The following is an 18,243-nucleotide window of genomic DNA, read 5'->3' on the forward strand; positions in this document are numbered from 1 at the left end:
TGGCCAATATGCTGAAGTGGCCCTCGGTGAAATTGAGTTTGACACCCCTGATATAGACAAATGAGCCCAAAGACGAGATATTCAAACACAATGCACAGTGGTGGAATCCAAGCACAGCATATCAGCACAAACATCTCATATCACCTGCTAAACATGGCCGATGAGTTTAGACTTCTTACCTTTTGTTTGGTGGTTTGACGTAGCCCTCAAATAAAAAAAGATGGAGACTTTTGTTAGCGGTGCAGGTGGAGTACATATAGTCAGAGTATATTGCTCTGAACCCTGCACCTGTTCTGGTAACTACAATGTTAACAGCTCACTGAATGGCAGCATACCATTGACAGATGTCTGATCTGCTTACAAGCATTACTGTAGTGGTAATAAATAAAACACACTGTCCTCACACTGTAGACAAAACCTAGCAACGAAATACATTTTGCTATTTGACAAGAAGTGGCTTTTCTCCCCCTCCACCCCCAAATGTAACATACATGCGTAATACTTGATTGTATGCAATATTTGAACACAAATTTCAGTCAAAGCAATGAAAAGGTTCTTAATTAATGATGCCAACCAACAAAATAAAATAACATTAAAACCAATTGATCATCTTTAGTCAACATACACAGTCAGAGCCACAGTAGGGGATCTCTACAGCTTTGTCCCAGGGAGCCCATTTGGATTCAGAGCTCATATGCACAGCTAAATAAACAGCATTGCGGCCATCATGCGCTGAGAGTTATTTTGAGGGTGAAGAATAGTTTCAAACTGTCAGGGGGATTTTAAAAGAATTTATGACTGTTGACATTTTGTAACACAGCTAGAGTCGTCCTTCGTTTGCACCAAATCCCATTTAAATGAGGAAGAAAGTGGAAAAGTGGTGTATTCTGTTCCAGAAAAAAAAAAACTATTTTAAATTCTCATTGTTTATGGCTATTTTCAGGAATGGTAATGAAAATTAGTTCATAATGCAATGTACTTCACAAGATAAGTGAAGTACATTAGTACAATAGTCTCATAAAGACTATTGTACAAATTTTGAACTTCGAGTCATGTGTGTTTCCATATGGAGTGATACTCTCTCTATACAGTCCTGTGAGTGAAACAATCCCCGGTTTGTTATACTGTTACATCTTCAAGGATTCAACTTCATCAAGGTCTGAGTCTCCGAAGAGGATCTCTTTGGAAACCACTTCTGCTGGGATAATACATCACTTCCTGTTTCCATTTTACTTCCTGTTTGTCCTCCTAGTTACTCACCTTCCCATTTGAAGAAACTACCGATCTTACACATTCTAATATTTATTACTTAAACTTGTTTAACCTTTTCTGAGGTTTTGTATGAGTTCTGGGTATGATCAGTACATCTTTTTTTTTTTTTTACAATTATACATTGAAGTAAAAATAACTTTTTGTTGTTTTTTTAACTCATTTTCTGGCTCTTATTGTAATTCACAGAGCCTTAGAAAAGTTTTCATTCCAACCAGAACTTTTTCACACTTAAAACCACAAACCTCCATGTATTGCTTTATTTGGGGGTTGGGAGGTTATGTGATAGACCAACACAAATGCATAAGTATGAAGTGGTAGAAAAGACTATACATGATTTTAAATATTGTTTCACAAATTAAAATCTGGAAAGCTAGAACTTGGATGGACCATCTTTCACTCCAACTGAAATATGTAGTTTTGCTTTTGCAAAACTACTACTGTGGACATTTGCAGATTCCTCTGTAAAATATCTCAAGCTCAGTCAGACTGGATGGAGAACATCTGTGAAAATAAAATGGAAAATGTTGCTACAGATACTCAGTTACATTTAGGTCCAGACTTTAACTCAGTCATTCTGGTACATGAATATGCCTTTATAAATAATTCTATTGTAACCCTGACTGCATCTTTAGGGTTGTTGTCCTGCTAAAGGGGAACCTCCAACAAAATCTTTTGCCATCTCTAACAAGCTTTTAGTTAATCTAACCTTGCTTTAAAGTTCTATATTTGATCTCACTACTGTGTTCCTTGGTCTTCTTGTTTGTTTTCTAATATTCTCTAACAAACATCTGAGGCCTTCATAAGTCAGATGAATTTATAGTGAGGTGACTCAAGGGTTTTACCGATTTGTCTTGAAAGATAATATGACTTGGTAGATAATATGGTCGTAATTAGCACATAATTACGACCATAATTATGTGCTAGTTTGTGTTGCCCCATCCCCCCCCCCCCCCCGCCCCCAATAATATACATTAAAGTTCATGGTTTCACCATGACAGAAATCGTATCCCTGGGAAAAGTTAAGTCCATTAAGTCCAGTTGTTGGTCACTAACTGGACTGCGAAAGGTCATCTGACCGCCTGTGGCTGTGTTGAGCACTTGTCTGGACTTGTTTTGCAGCAATTTTTTCCCCAGGTAAGTTTATTACCCTGTGATTCATTGACTTACCCAAGTGAATCAAGAAAAATACACATTTTACAAAAAGTTTTAATTTGTGGTAGAACATTTTTTATGCACATTTAAATCCCTATAAACCAAAAACGTTTGCAAAAATAGGAATTAAAATGTGCTATTCCATAAATATTTTACGTTGTTTTGATGGCCTTGTGCCTTTCTTAGTGGAAACAATGACATTTACTGCCGTACTTAAATGCCTCACGACATACCGTCAGACCGCAGCACGAATCTAGAGCTCTGTGATTGGACGACAAGCTGTCATTTCTGAGCCGCATCAGTCAAAGCCAACCAATCGGCTCTCGCGTTGTTGGTTGCTTCGCCGGGTCAGGTTGCAAGTCTTGTTAAGGGGAAAAGCGTCTTTCCGAGGCAGCGTCGGAGGAGCCGAGCTATGAACCTTGGGGACAAGGTCGAGACGGGGGAGACGGAGAACCTCCAGGGGAGGCTCTGTGTGCCCATTCCGAGAGAAGCGCCTTGCAAGCAGGTGCAGGAGAAGCTGTCTGGGGTGGTTAAAAACGTCCACAGGAAACTGCGCAGGAAATACAGAGAGGGTAAGAAGGCTGTCTGGCTCTGTCTGTAGCCGCTAACACAGAAGGGGAGCTATTAAGTTAATATAAAATCCTAAATTATTTCACATTTGAGCGAGTAAACATGTTCTAATGCTGTTGTTGAATTTGCTAGCTGGTTGGGGGTTAAACTGCAGCCGACACACAGGCAGCTGGTTGCTCTACACAAGCAAGGCCGTTTTAAATCCCTTACATGTTGAATAGAAAATATGTTATTGTTGTTTTCGTCACTATCTGTCTCAGTATAAGTACATCATTTACTGGTGCAAACCCAGTCCATATAAAACTTGATGGATTACTCATGAAAATCATTAAAGGAGCCAAGATGAATGGCTGCTAGCGCCAATAAAAGATAACCGTGTAGACGGAGTAAACATTGGTGTAATTATTACAGCGCACTTTTATTTGTTTATGAAGATTCCCATCTATCGGAGCCTGATTACCGCAGTTGTCTCATTAAGTCTCCCCACAGATCAAGATATGCACGGGGAGCCGGATTGCCAGATTGTGCATGAACCTATCTAGATGCGTGTTGTTTCTAAGAGTCCTAAATCTTGTCATTCATTTTAAGCACAAGGTTTGACAAGAAGTTATTGTTGCCTATGCAAACAATGTTATTATTGCAGTCAAATATACAATTCCTGCTTCAGTGAAATTCGACTACTGAAGGTAAATTAGTCTGCATGCAAAGATCCTGCAACTCACCCCTAATTTGCCTCGTCAGTCACAATGTTGATTTGCAGTTGTAGGCTAATAAAACTTTCACCTAATCTCACTTAATAATTTAAAACAAACAAATAAAAAAATAAGTAAATTGTTTTCCTACTTGCTGCAATTTCTACAGGTTAAATTATACCTCGTGATAGACCAGCAAGTGGAAGAAAAATGATGGTTTTAATGTCTTTTTTTAATGAATAAAATTCAGCAAAGTGTGGCGTACCTTTGTATTCTCTGATACTAAATTGGATTCATGTCTTTACTTTGACTGAGCCATTCTAAAAAGCAATGTAAACTTGAGTTATGCAAGTCTAGCGTTATGTTTAAACCCCCAGTCTCAACGTCAACTTCCCCATCTCTTTTGATGGGGGAAAAAAATCTGTTTGCCAGCTACCTTGGCTGGCAAACAAAATATAATCAATCAGAGTTGACAACCAGACAATGCAGAACATGCAGCGTCATGACTGCCTGAAGGCAACAATTGGTCGCAGGCTTTATTTCAAGTGTCATACATTTACACTCAGTACTATATTTGATCAGTTAAATGGAATCTGTTTGCCTTTATTGCCTTTCAAACACACCTGATGTGTATTTTTACTAGTTTACAGTCTGGCAGCGACATTATGTCATGGTAAAGACAGAGGAGAGTCAGAAAATCGTGGGGCTTATCACAGTCAGCATCGTCATGGCGATCATTTTATTCTGATATTGTGCATGCTGAATTTCTACTGAGGTATAATTACTGTTCTGCAAGCATGTTCGCTTCTCGAGGTGTTTCGAGGAATCGGAGTGAAAGGGGGCTGAAAACAAATGCACGCCACACTTTTCAGATTTTTCTTTGCAAGAAATTTTTGAAAACCAATCGTTTTCTTTCAGCTCGCTGTTAACTGCTACTTTCTGTCGGCTTAAAGTGAGGAGAAAGTACTGTAGTATTAATGTGACAAAATGTAAAGTTTTTTTGTTTTTCTTTAATTTAAGACATTTGAGAGGTTTCACACCTACTTGATATTTTCTACTAGTTTAAATGTGACCTGGAGCTACATCATTGCATATAGGCTTTGCTTAAATTTTGCTGTTTTGTACAGAAAGTGCATAATAGCGTGCAAAAAAAAAACAGGTTTGCATTTTATTTTCATCAGCAGCTGCCCGCCTTCTTAGCAAACCCTCTGTTGCAAAAAAAAACGGGAAGTTTGGAAAAACCCTCCTCCAACCCATCAGCACTGACTAATGCCTTCTGCCTGCCCGACAGCTCAACAACATCTTCTCGAATAATTTCAGTTTTTAAGTCCTCCCGTTTTCAAACTTTTTCTTTCAGCCACCTACATCGCACTCGGCGCCGCCGCTGCTTCGCCAGCTCTCGCTTTATCTCTCTGGGGGAATGCGTCGTCCTTCCAGGAACATGTTGTGTGGGCGAGAAGCAGAAAAGAAATCAAAATGGCAGATGGAAAATCTTTACCTCGTGAAGATGAAAAAAGACTCGCAGTCATTTCGCAACTGTAGACAAACAGCAGCAGCTTGCAGCAACATCCAGGATTTATTGTCAATTTCCTGATTTTAAGAGCAGCAAGGATCACAAATTAGATGATCTCCAGCTACATTGGTTGTTTTTCTTTTCTCTCCTTTTTTTTTATGTTTGATTGCATTTAAATCGAAAACATGTGCGTCCTCCTCTCACTACTCCTAAATCTCAAAGCAGAAAGAAAACGATGTGTTGGGGAAATTAGTTAGCAGGCAAACTTTGAGCAGAAATCTGTCTGCACCAGCTGTCTGGTAAACAATGCAAAGAGTTTACAGTTGTATATCTTTTTGCACTAGTTTAAAACATAATCCTAAATTTTTCCTGAGGATTTTAGTTTGGCTTCATGTTTTGTTTTGGAGACTTGAATAGCTTAAAAAAAATGACCCTGCTAACAGATCTCATGATTGGTTAATAAGTAAAGCATGATCCAGAAGGCTTGGCATCGACTCGCAGCAGTCATGCTTTCAGAGCGCTTCTGTTTACAACCACTCGTCTTGTTGTCCTGCTTCTCCTCCAAATCAGATACATCCCTCTCTCTCAGGCCTCCGGTCATGGGATTTCTCCCCTCGTCGGCTTGGATGCCACGAGCTCCTGGCGTCTGTTAAGGTCTCCAGATGGGAAGTTCTGCAGACCTGTTTTTTTGTTTTTATTTTAATCTTAGACAAAGAACTTCTGTGGTTTAATCACCTAAAAAATGATTTTCCAAAAAAAAATAAGTTCTGAAAGGGGAGGAGCAAAAAAAAAAAAAAAAAAGTATTAAGCTGTGAGTGGTTGCTCTTGGTCCAGGTGTCAGCGCATCCTTAAAATGTCTTAAATTCATTAAAAAAAAAAAAAAAGTCAATTGGCCTTAAATGCATGAATAACAAGTCTCAAGTTTTGACTACCAAATCTTGTGTATTCTATGTTGGGGGTTTTTTCTAGTGAAACTTTGGTAACACTTTATTTGAAGGGAGTTGAATAAGACTGACATAACACCTGTCATAAACATGAATAAGCCTTCATGAATGTTTATGACTGTCATAAAGCGTCATTTGGTAAATTCTGACACTTTTAATACAAAGTTGACATTATTCAAAATGTCTTTGTTATGACAACTTGACATTAAAAAAGAAATCATTACTGACATAAATTTGTTATAAAAGTATTACTGATTGCACTTTAAAAATGAGGTAACTTTATGTTATTAAAGATAAAGTTTAAACAGTAATGATTTCTTGGTTAATGTCAAGTTGTCATAACAAAGACATTTTGAATAATGTCAACTTTGTATTAAAAGTGTCATAATTTACCGAATGACGCTTTATGACAACAGTCATAAATATTCATGAAGGCTTATTCATGTTCATGACAGGTGTTATGTCATGTTTATGACAGTGTCATGACAGTCTTATTCAACCCCTTCAAATAAAGTGTTACCGAAACTTTTCTATCAGGCAAAAGTTTAAATTGCACTCAGAGATGCTGCATTTTTTGACTTGAGACAATTGAGGCTACAGCTAGCTAGCTGCTAATATACCCTTGCTTGCTTGCTGTCTAGGTAGCTGGCTTTTTTGCCTCCATCATGATGCAAATTTATCATCGGCTGACTGGACGAAGTTCGTCTTCCTCACTGGCTCACTTTTGTTGCCAACCCATACGATGTTTTAATCCACTATGTGTAAAAAAATCTAGTTGCTACGGGGGATTAAGGCTGTAGAGATCCATATGCAGTGTGAGAAGCACAAAGTTGCCAAGAGCCACAAATGACCCTGGAAATTTTAGTTTTGCTCCCCCGCATGTGGTGCGACGCAAACTGTAAAGTTTGAGGGTTTTTTTTTTATTTTAAACACAATGGTGTAGCACCAGTTTGACCTGTTGAGGAATTTTATCACAACAAAGTTGTTACTATGGAGATAAATACAGCTGAAAATGAAGAGAACAGGAAAAAGGAGTAGAGGCTAGAGAGCCACAGATAGACAAATAAGGAAAAAAGATTAAAAGCAGCATTAATCAGTGTCTTCAACTCAAATTAATAATGTCATAGGAGTTTTAGTTAATCTCAGAAGTATGCAGTCTTGTTTTGTACATTTCTGCCGTGATATCAATCTTAATTTCACTCAGATGGCTCTTAAATCTCAGTCGGTGAAACCTGCTGAAACTCTGCTTTTGTCCGAGCAGTAAAAGATGTTTGGCGACTGCAGCTCCTTTTGAAAGTCTGAGTTGATCGGTTGGCCGTCTTTTCCCTCGTTTCAGTGGGCGACTTCGACAAGATCTGGCGTGAGCACTGCGAGGACGAGCAGACGCTCAGCGAGTACGCCGTCGCCATGAAGAATCTCGCCGACAGCCACTGGACCAAAAAGTGCGAAGGAGAGGGCCGAATCGAGTGGTGTCGCAGGTGCGACTGAGCGAGCGTTTCAGTTTGAAACCAACTGAAACCACAAACTGCATGTTTATCACACACACACGCCCTATAAGGTTCTGATTTGCTGGTTTTGATTTCACTTCCTCAGTGTCTGTCAAGAATATTTCTTGGATGGCGGAATGAAGCGGATGTTAGAAAAGGATGAGAAGAGTGCTGCACATGCCTTGGGTCTGAGTGGCCAAGCACACAGTACCATCCCCAGGTGGGTTCAAGTAAAAAAAAAAAAATTAATTGCAAAAAAAAAAAAAGTCTGTCTAATTGAGCAGCTAGTAATTATCTAACCTTGTGAAGGAGATGATTAGGTGACGTACGACTGAAAAAAGATGGCAAAGCAGTGACAGCAGGGGAACCAAAATAAAAAATAACATCTTTAAGGGTTTTTTTCACCCCTGACAATCCGTCAGACTCGACTGGATTGGAAACCAAAATTGTAGCATTTGTTACATGTTCTGCTGGTGTGCCTCATTTCACACTCTTTTGTGTCAAATAAATAAAATAAACTTTTAAAAAGCTGCCTTCCCACCCCTCACCTGTGGTGGCACTGCAGCAAGAACTACTGAAGGAAACAAGATGAAAACTTTTGAAGAAGAAACTGAGGGCAAATTTCTTCTAAACAAAAGGTAAAAAATGGAGTGACGTCAGATTTTAGCGGCTGCAGGATTTCTCTTTTGTCTTTGGTAAAACACGGAGCCTTTTCTGCCACCCCTGGGAGATTCTCAGGTTTGTTGTATTTACCCAGAATGCTGTGCGTTATAGTCCACTTCCTGCTTTTGAAGCGTGCCTCTGGTCCGCTTGCCATTCACATAAGCCACAATTCAATGAAACCGAACGGAGACTTAAGTTCTTAGATGGAGCAGAGTTTGCTTTTTAGTCCGTGTCAAAATTCGATTGCACATTCACACCTCAGCAAACGAACCAGACTTTCTGGACACACACAGCGTTCATGTAAAGCAGACTGAACAGGACTGGTGTGAATGCACCCTTCATGTGCGCTTCCACTTTGGACTCAAACTAAAGGTTGGATATTTTAAACCATTGATTTCTCAGGTTTAATGAAACATTTTCCTGCTTCTTCCATTTTTTTTTTCTTTTCCATAGTTCAATATCTCAGCTGGGAAAGATTCGTCTTCTGGACGTCGGAAGCTGCTTCAACCCTTTCCTGAAGTTCGATGACTTTCTGACCGTCGGTATCGACATAGTGCCAGCAGTTGAGGTATTTTTTTTTTCTGATCACTGAAAGTAGATGGATGTGTTTACATCTCCGCATGAGGCTTTCCCGCTCATATTACGAAGCAGAAACAGCAGAAATGACTCATGTAGAGGAGTTGCCATTCCTGTGGTTGGCTGGTTTTAAGGTTCTGATTCACCAGAAAGCAAAGCATCAAAGACTTTCCATTCTGCACCTGCAGCTTCCAGTATGATTAAGCGACCGCCGGTTTCATCAGAACAACAACTTTCTCTGATTTGCGTCTCGTTTTCAGAGTGTCCACAAATGCGACTTCCTCAACCTGCAGCTCCAGCAGCCCCTCCAGCTGGCGGGCGATGCCGTCGACGCCTTCCTGCGCCACCTCCGCAGCCCCATCGACGCACTGCCGGCGCAGCTGTTCCACGTGGTCGTCTTCTCGCTGCTCCTCTCCTACTTCCCCTCGCCGTACCAGCGCTGGATCTGCTGCAAGAAGGCCCACGAACTGCTGGAGCTGCACGGCCTGCTGCTCATCATCACGCCCGACTCGTCCCACCAGAACCGCCACGCCCTCATGATGCGCAGCTGGCGGGTGGCGGTGGAGTCGCTGGGCTTCAAGCGCTACAAGTACGTCAAGTACGCCCACATGCACCTCATCGCTTTCCGGAAGGTGTCCCTGGCCACCACCAGCGACCTGGTGTCCCGCAACTACCCGGAGATGCTCTACATCCCGCAGGACTTCAGCTCCAACGAGGAGGAGGAGGAGTGTGGCGCCGCGTTGCCGCTGCGCTCCGACTTCGAGGACGACCAGCTGGCTTGGGGCTTCACCGAGCTGCCGGACGCGCCATACGACTCCGACTCTGGCGAGAGCCAGAGCAGCTCGGTTCCAGGATTTCACGAGTTCGAGGATCCCATCTTACTTCAGAGTTAGGCAGAACCAGGGCTTCCCCTCCCACTGACCCCTCCTGACGTCCCATGTCTGCCTGTCTTCTTCCCTTCGGCTACGGCGCTGCCAAATCTAAACCTGCTGCATTCTCCTCCCATTTCCCCAACCCTTTTACTGAAACGTAATGCAGTTTGCACAGTGGGAAAGAGAGTTTACAGATTATTTTCACATATCCACACAAACACGCACACACAGACACTAAGATGGATATATTTTGATTAAAAAAAAAAACAACAAAAGCTTTTATAAGAGTTTGAATGCCCTGAAGATAGCCCAACTCCTTACCCCTTGTTTTTAACGTCCATCTCCAGCAATCAACTCTCAGCAATTACAATTCAGGCCGTTTACATTCTGCACTCTGTCCCTATTTCAATAAGCTAGTGTTGCAGGCTGCTTGTATTAAAGCCAAAAGAAACCAGCAACTCCAGTAGTCTGACAGAAGCTTGATTTTATTTTATTTTTATTTTTTTTGCACTGAAGAGACTGGGAAGGAACGCTTGCTTCTCTCACAGTCATGCAGCTAAACCGTTGGTTCTCCCAACCTAAAAGAAAAGAAAAAAAAAAAAACCCACATCTTGACTAAACATCTGTGTTGTCTTGTGTAAAGTGTGGTGACACCATTTTTAATCCAAGATCTTCTGAATTATTTCTGTGTCTTCTAATTGTAGCATTTCAGACACTTTTAGTGTTACTTTTCTTGGGTGAATATGTGACCGTTTACTTGTTGTCAAACAAGGTACGACTTCTAGGTATTGCACTCGCCGCCTCTTCTTATCTTCGTGTCGAAATATTAACTCCTTTCCTTTAATTTGCTGGAAATAAAAATATATTCCAGCATCGCACATCTGTGATTTGAATCCAATTTATCTGGAACATCAATGTGAAAAGGGTTGCTTAAATTATCCAAACCCAGACTCCTCGTTTTCTGACGTTGAGTCAAGAGATTTGCACATATGGGAACAAAATCGTTGGTACCCTTACTAAGATTTGTAAAAAAAATAAAATAAAAAAAATAGCGCCTTAAAACGGCATAATCTCGCACTGAAAACCAACTTTTGTGTATATCTGTTTAGTGGTAAAGAAAATTCCACATTAAGAAAAATAAATATTAAGTTCTGCACTCCATACAATTTCAACTTAGGCTCTGACTCGACCAGGTTAATTTGACCCTTTATTCTTCTTAAAGATCTAATGATGCCCCATTTTCATTTTTCTGGTAGAGTATTTTTTTTCAAATCTCTTGGTATTTTCAATAAACCCTTGATGCCATTTTTAACAAGGTTACCAGGTTTACAATATCACAAATCCTTCATCGTAGCATACAGTGAACATCCTTTGTTTCACATCGATCCCTTTGGAGCGTTGTTGCTCACACTCTTCCAATTTAAGTACCAGAAGACTTTAACAAACGCCGCATGTTGACGTTCTTCATGCTAGGACCAAAAAAGTGCCCGTATTTATTGGAGTTCTCAAACAGGGACGTTGATGTTTTTGTTGAGGTTTACTCAAAGTAAAGGTTGGATTCTTTCGGTTTTCAGTCTGACATTATGCCAGTGATGGGAAAGTCGTCTTTACTGTGGTGCCAACAAATCTGTTTGCACATAGGGGGGATTTAGCTAAAGACACTACCAGATGAAATGCTAGCATGTGTTCCCTCTGGCCCCTGGACGGGTCCAATCCTGAGAGTGTGTTCGGGTTTGTGAGTGTGAATGAGGATGTTGTGACTGGCACTTTTAGGATTCATCCCAAAAGGTGCTGAAATGTAACCGTTTTCCTCAGGAGGAGCGTTTCCTAAGCAACAACAGGCCCAGACAACACAACCATTAAGCTTAAGGTGCCTTGGGCCAATTGTGACGATTCTTTGGCCAAACTGCACACAAAACAATTTTAGTTCTCTCTCTCTTTTTAAATAATTTTAAGGGAACAGAAAAAAAAAGAGTTTTTGGTGCAGTCCATTGTTCTCATCTCTGTATTTTATTTTTTAAAGATTCTTCTGAACAGAAAAACCATATTGACTGCACATATTCAGAGTACTCTGAGGTGTGTTTGTGAAGTGTCTTCCAGTGTTTTCTTTTGGCCTATCTGCATGGTTCATTGTCATTATCAACACTTTCAACAATACAGAACAATGTGTGCTTAGAGGATGGTTGTATTACTGTTTTATAAATGACTGAAAAACAACTAAGTGTATGTGTGCTTACTTGGAAATATTCAAAACTTTCTGCACAATTTATGCCTCTGAAGTTTGTTAGAGAACATTTAGTGAACAAATAAGGATCAGAAAGACGGAGGTATACATCAGGTAAGCATTTTAAAAAGACTGCAAAGCTCATGAAGATATTAGAATGACCCAGTGTGGAGCCGAAGACCTGCCATCAATTCACTGAGAATTTGTGGTAAAACTTGAAAAATAATGTTTACAGCTACGCTCCATCTAGTCTGAGTTTGAGCTGTGCTGCAACAGAATGATGGGTAAAACACTTATATTTGCAGTGAAATGCCATAGTCCATGTATGGAATCAAGTGACATAATTATAAATAGACAATTTTTTTTTACATTTTAAAAATCATGCATCATTTTGCTTGCACTACAAACTCATTCTGTACTTTGTGCAGGGTCGACATAGGTTTGTTTTTATTACGTGACAAAAGTGTTAAAAACTATATTTATTTGGAGGAAAATGTGAATTTAATATGAAACTACTTAGTCAAAATAATTTTAAGTCCAGTTAATCCACCCAACTACATTTTTAATGTTTTCAAGGTTTTAATCGACATTTACCATCGTCAAGTTCCCGAAAATAATGTTCAGCTAGAATTTTAACACGTGATTATCATCTTTTAAAATCAAACTCAAGTCATCAAGGATCCTGTCTGCAGTTTTTAGATGTGCCACAGGTACAAAACACTGGAATGAAATGGTTTAATTACCTCCTTCTTGTGTAGATAAGTTCTCCAGAGTCCTATTATTCTATTCAGATGTGGCGAAGCAGAGGCACATCTAAAAGTTGCAGGGCAGTGGCCCTCCAGGACTGGAGTTTGACACCTGTGTTTTAAATGAACTGTTGGCGTATGCGCCTTTTATTACCCTCAGCACTTGCCGTACTGAGTAAACAATCATGGCGGTTGTCATCTGACTGAAGTTTAGATGGGACAAACTTTCAACTGCTATGCTTCTCGCACTTGTCTTGGCTTATATCTCAGAGTTGTATCCGCTAGCTCTTCTGACTTTACTGGATATCAGATGAAATGAAACATTAAGTTAGAAATGTAACGGATTTGCGTTAGCCGCTCTGCTGCTGGTGTTTTACCTCAACAAGTCCTCCAGCTAATCTGGAGTCTGTGCTCTCGCGGGATTTTAACAAAGTTTAAATCGTAAAATTTACGGGGTTTTTTTTACGTTTAAAAACTTAGAAATGCTTCGTTTCCTTCGGTACTGTTTAAGCCATTGCCTCCAAGCAGCCATGACCCGGCTGGAGGAGGTCAACGGGGAGGTGAGCATGTGGTCGTCGGTCCGGTGTCTCGGGTACCTGTCCGGTCTGAAGCTGCTCCTGGGCCTGAGTTTGGGTCTTTACACGCGCTGGGTCGGAACAGCGGAGTACATCGTTCTTGTAGTACTTATCCTGGCCCTGCTAGTCCTCGTAGCAGCCTGCGTGCTGTACTATTTCTTCGACATGGAGCGGCTCAGCCTGAGTCTCCTCCACCTGTGGTTCGGCTTCCTGTTGGGACTCCTGAGCTTCCTCAACCCGCCCGGCCTGGAGGCCGACGTCAAGGAGCGCGCGGCCAACTACCTGCTGCTGGCCAGCGTGGTTCTGAGGACGTTGTGGTCGTTGCTGGAGCGGCTGCTAGGCTGCACCCGGTACCGACCCGCCTTCATCACCTCCGCGGAGCGCCTGGAGCTGACCGGCTTCGCGGCAGCCAGCACGGCGCTCCTCATCAAGCAGTCCCTGAGCGTCATGGTGCTGGTCGTGGCTCTCGGTGCGGTCATGGTCACCCTGCGCACCAAGGCTCTCCTGGCCTTCCCCAACTTCGCCTGCTTCACATGCATCACCGGGAGTTTCTTCTTGAAGTGCTTGAGCATCGACGCCAACCCGTTCGCTCTCGCCTGCTTCTTCAGCCAGCTCATCTGCGACCCTCTGCTGGACTCCTACTTCAGCGGGCTTTCCGTCATCGAGCGCTGGCGGCCCATCCTGGTGTCCAGCGGTCTGAGGCGTCGCCTGACCATCCTGCCTCTGCTGGCGATCGAGGTGGCCTTCGTCGCCGTAGCGGCTCAGAAGTCTCGGGACTCGGACCAGTGGTACCTGGTGATCCCGGGCTTTGTGGTGTGCGTGTTCTTCTGGGCCATCTGCCACATGGTGTTGGTGATCACTGTGTGGGGCTTTCACAACAAGCTCAGTGACTGCCAGAGACTGTGTTGGACGCAGGGCCCAGAGGACTCCAGCCTGGAGAAGATCATGGCCTCGAAGGGTATGAGGCACTTCTGCCTCATTTCCGCAGACCTGGTGTTCTTCGCGCTGGTGTCCACTGTTGCTGTGGCTGTTTTTAGCTGGCAGGTAGGAACAATAATTCATTAGAGACTGGCGGATACCAACTATTATATATAGTCGGTATCAGTATCAATCGATACTATAAAGTATCGATATGTGCTGATGCTCAGATCTATACTTCAGTTTCAGAATCCATCTTGAAATTCAGTTTTCTGTATTGTAGATTCTCACCTCTACCTCAATTTTTTTTATTTGCTCAATGATAAATTGCATTTTTTAATTAGAAAAAATTTGCATTATTAGGGATTCAAGTTTTATTGCGATATTTTGTGATACTATTATAACAAAAGTGACTATTTATTGCTTCATTTTAAGGTAACTGACGCATGGCACAGCAGTGAGAGGACCACAAACGCAAAACATTCCCATTTCTAATATGCTTCTTTAGGGTATCAGTCACAGAAAGGGTGACTTGTATCACTAAACTGCCCACATCAACTGCATTTCATCATACAGTGCTCAAAAAAATAAAGGGAACACTCAAATAACACATCCTAGATCTGAAATATTCTCACTGAATACTTTGTTCTGTACAAAGTTGAATGTGCTGACAACAAAATCACACAAAAATCATCAATGGAAATCAAATTTATTAACCAATGGAGGCCTGGATTTGGAGCCACACACAAAATTAAAGTGAAATGTTCCCTTTATTTTTTTGAGCAGTATATTTTAAAATTGAATTATTTATCGATGCGCTAATTGAACAAACATTGGGGACAATAGTAGAAACATTCCAGTAGCATTACAGTTTTTTTCTAAAAAAAAAAAAAAGAAGAAAAAAAAATTAATTGGAATTTATTGTGAGAATGATGAATCAAAATTCTTATCATAAGACCTTTGATAAGCTTCACGTTTGCCTTGTGTGACCCATCGGCAGGAGTCCAGCGGTATCTTCATGAGTACGTTTCTGCTCATCCTGCCCCTGGAGTGTCTGCTTCACGGACTCTTCTACGAGCTCGGGAACAGTCTGGGTGGGACCTGCGTGGGCTATGCTGTGGTCATCCCCACCAACTTCTGCAGGTAGGTGGCGCTGCAATGAACCAAACCGCTTAGTTTTAACGGTAAGAGCCACTAAATTTATAATGCGTCTCCGTTTGGGTCCGTCAGTCCTGACGGCCAGCCCCTGCTGCTGCCGCCAGACCAGGTGCAGGAGCTGAACAAGCGCTCCACCGGCATGCTGAGCAGCGTGCAGCGCTTCTTCGCCTGCCACCTGATCGAAAACTACGGTTGCGACTACTCCACGAGCGGCATCACCCTGGAGACCCTGCAGGCGAAGATCAAGTCTTTCTTGGAGCTCCGCACAACAGACGGGCCTCGCCACGACACATACGTGATCTTCTACAGCGGCCACACGCACCGTAGCGGAGAGTGGGCCCTGGCAGGTGGGACGTCCGTCAAACTGAAACGGTCTTGATCTGCTTTTTGAAAGAGACAGGGTGTCTGCACACCCTTACAAAGTCATCTAAAATTAAGGCCTTAAAACGCCTTAAATTAAGACATCTTCACTGCGTTCTGTGACTCAGGCAGTTGAGGCTACCGCTAACTAGCCTCGGCGGCTAGCTAATATACGCTTGCAAACTAGGTAGCTCTTTTGCATCCATTATTTCAGTGTATTTTACGGCCTGTTGGCTAGACGACTTTTGTGTCCATCACTGGCTCTTTTCTGTACCCAAAATGTACAATGTTAGTAAATTCTGGGCAAAAAAAAAAAGCTTGATACTACTGAATAAAACACAATTTTTCTTTTGTAGATTTGTCATGATGCAGGTCTTAAACTTCATTCAAAATAGTCTTAAGATTTTAGGGGCATAAATTTGAGTTGGTGTACCCAGCAGGATCGCCCAACCTATAGTTTTTTGGTCTTAAATTACATTCAAGGCAGCATTATTAAGGCCTTAAAAACTCTTCCGTTTGCCTGCAGATGCCCTGAGATGTCCGATGGATTTCTAATCTGGTTTTGTGCATTTGCTCAGGTGGAGACGTCCTCCGCCTGGATCAGCTCGTGGAGTGGTGGAGGGAGAAGAACGGGGAGTTCTGCTCCCGCCTCATCGTCGTGCTGGACTGCGACCACTCGCTGCCCTGGGTGAAAGAGGTCCGGCGCGTGGAGGGGCTGCACGTGGCCGTGCAGGGCGCGTCGCTCGAGTGGGCCGGCAACGCGGAGCGGCGGGAGTCCCCGCAGCTCGGGGACTTCACCACTCAGTGGGTGGACTACAACTGCAACCCTAGCAGCGGCGTCCGCTGGTCCGAGAGGGGCCGGGCCATCTCAGCCGCCTACGGCGTCTCCAGGCACTGGAGCGACTACACGCTGCACCTGCCGACAGGAAGCGACGTCACCAACCATTGGAGCATGTACTTCCCCCGCGTGACCTACCCTGTGGTGCAGCTGGCGGTGTGGTGCGGCGGCCTCAAGCTGCTGGGGGTCTGCAGCTTCTGTCTGCGGTACCTGAGGAGAATCAAGCTGAACTGGTTCCCACCAGCTGTACTGGACACCCAGCAGGGCTTCAAACTGGTCACATCATAGGGACCAATTGGCAGCTGCTGTTATCTCACTAATGTGGCAGCTACTTAAACCAGCATCCTGTTAGTTACTGAAAAATGAATGTTAGCCATTTAGATTTTTTTTATTCTTCTAAATGTCGGATTTTTTATATATATATATATATATTTTTTTTTTTTGGAACAAAAGGTCGGTGAGTGAGATTGAACTCACCATTTTGCACATTTTCTCCTGTTAAATCTGACTCCGCGTTGAATTGTTTCGCTTCACATGTTGCCTTTTACCCAAAAAATGACGTGCTCTGCTATTTTTTAATCTTGAACCAAAGTGTCTCGGATACATGCATTTTTAACCAAATGCTACGCTCAAAAAAATGATTCTTACTCTTTTTGTTTCCATACTTATAGCTTCTGAAATGTTCAGGTTGCTGCTTTGTCCTCAAGAATGTTTTCTACTATTTCTAAGAGGAATTTCCTAAACCCACTCCAGCTGCTTCAGGCAGCACTGTAAGGAGAGATGCAGTACTTCTAATAAACCAAAGGAAGATGTAATCTTTCTGGATATTAGTTTAATAGGCTATGCAAGTTTTTTTAGAATCAGTTAAATGTTTGAAAGTGATTAATGGTGAGGAAATGGGTGAAAGATCAACTACACTATGCAATAAAATAAGTGGAATTTAACTGGTTTAAAATTATTCTTTCTTGCAAAAGAATTCATGATTTTAATCACATTCCAATTGTAAACCTCAATGGATTTTATTTAATAGAACATATCAGCTGTTAAATGCTAAAGTTGTGGAAAGATGTACTTTGATATTAATCCTAATCAGTTTATTATACAGTGCAGATTGAAAACTACAGCAGATATATTACTGTAAAACTGAATTGGGCCGAGCTCTAACCCCTGTGGTACTCCATAAGTAACTGATGTACTAAGCAATGCAATGTCGCTCATTGCCTTGAACACTCAATTTCCAAGATGAAACCTGGTGGCACCATTTTGCTGTGGAACATGTGCACACCACACTTTTCAGATCTTTGCAAAAAAATTAAAACATTTTTTGACCTTTTATTTTTCAATTACGCATTACCTTGTTGGTAAAAAATAAAAGCCCCCTAAAGTTAAAGTTTTGGTTTTATAACATGACAAAATGTGGAATAGTAGTATTTAGCATATGTAACGACTCGCTTTATTTCCTGAAACAGACCCAAACATTTCCTGGAACAAAACAAAGAAGCTCAACAGGGTGCTTATCTAGTAAAGAGATCGTTCGGTTAAAATAAAACCATCAACCACAATGTTATTTCACATCATGCTGGGAGATGTAGCTAAAAGCGAATAGTTTTATTGTAGTTCATAAAAGTATGATGAAACAATGATCTTAAAACGATTCATTCTTCTCCAAACTTAAGTGTTTGC

General features: G+C 41.8%; 2 protein-coding genes across 2 annotated transcripts; both read left to right on the plus strand.

Annotated features, from left to right (window-relative positions):
- The first annotated feature begins 2,713 nt into the window (after nucleotides 1-2,713).
- samtor (S-adenosylmethionine sensor upstream of mTORC1) lies at nucleotides 2,714-11,958 on the plus strand. Its single transcript, XM_015050754.1, has 5 exons — nucleotides 2,714-2,996; nucleotides 7,480-7,621; nucleotides 7,737-7,850; nucleotides 8,747-8,861; nucleotides 9,130-11,958. Exons 1-5 carry the CDS (start codon nucleotides 2,837-2,839, stop codon nucleotides 9,760-9,762), a joined length of 1,164 nt encoding a protein of 387 aa, XP_014906240.1. The 5' UTR covers nucleotides 2,714-2,836; the 3' UTR covers nucleotides 9,763-11,958.
- On the plus strand, nucleotides 7,002-17,518 carry tmem168b (transmembrane protein 168b). The gene is made up of 6 exons (XM_015050753.1): nucleotides 7,002-7,007; nucleotides 7,366-7,368; nucleotides 13,192-14,330; nucleotides 15,205-15,347; nucleotides 15,435-15,709; nucleotides 16,301-17,518. Exons 3-6 carry the CDS (start codon nucleotides 13,194-13,196, stop codon nucleotides 16,846-16,848), a joined length of 2,103 nt encoding a protein of 700 aa, XP_014906239.1. The 5' UTR covers nucleotides 7,002-7,007; nucleotides 7,366-7,368; nucleotides 13,192-13,193; the 3' UTR covers nucleotides 16,849-17,518.
- Nucleotides 17,519-18,243: the final 725 nt, after the last annotated feature.

The sequence above is a fragment of the Poecilia latipinna genome, unplaced genomic scaffold, assembly GCF_001443285.1.
Source record: "Poecilia latipinna isolate Pla-1442-1.1 unplaced genomic scaffold, P_latipinna-1.0 Scaffold1008, whole genome shotgun sequence".
Taxonomy (NCBI): domain Eukaryota; kingdom Metazoa; phylum Chordata; class Actinopteri; order Cyprinodontiformes; family Poeciliidae; genus Poecilia; species Poecilia latipinna.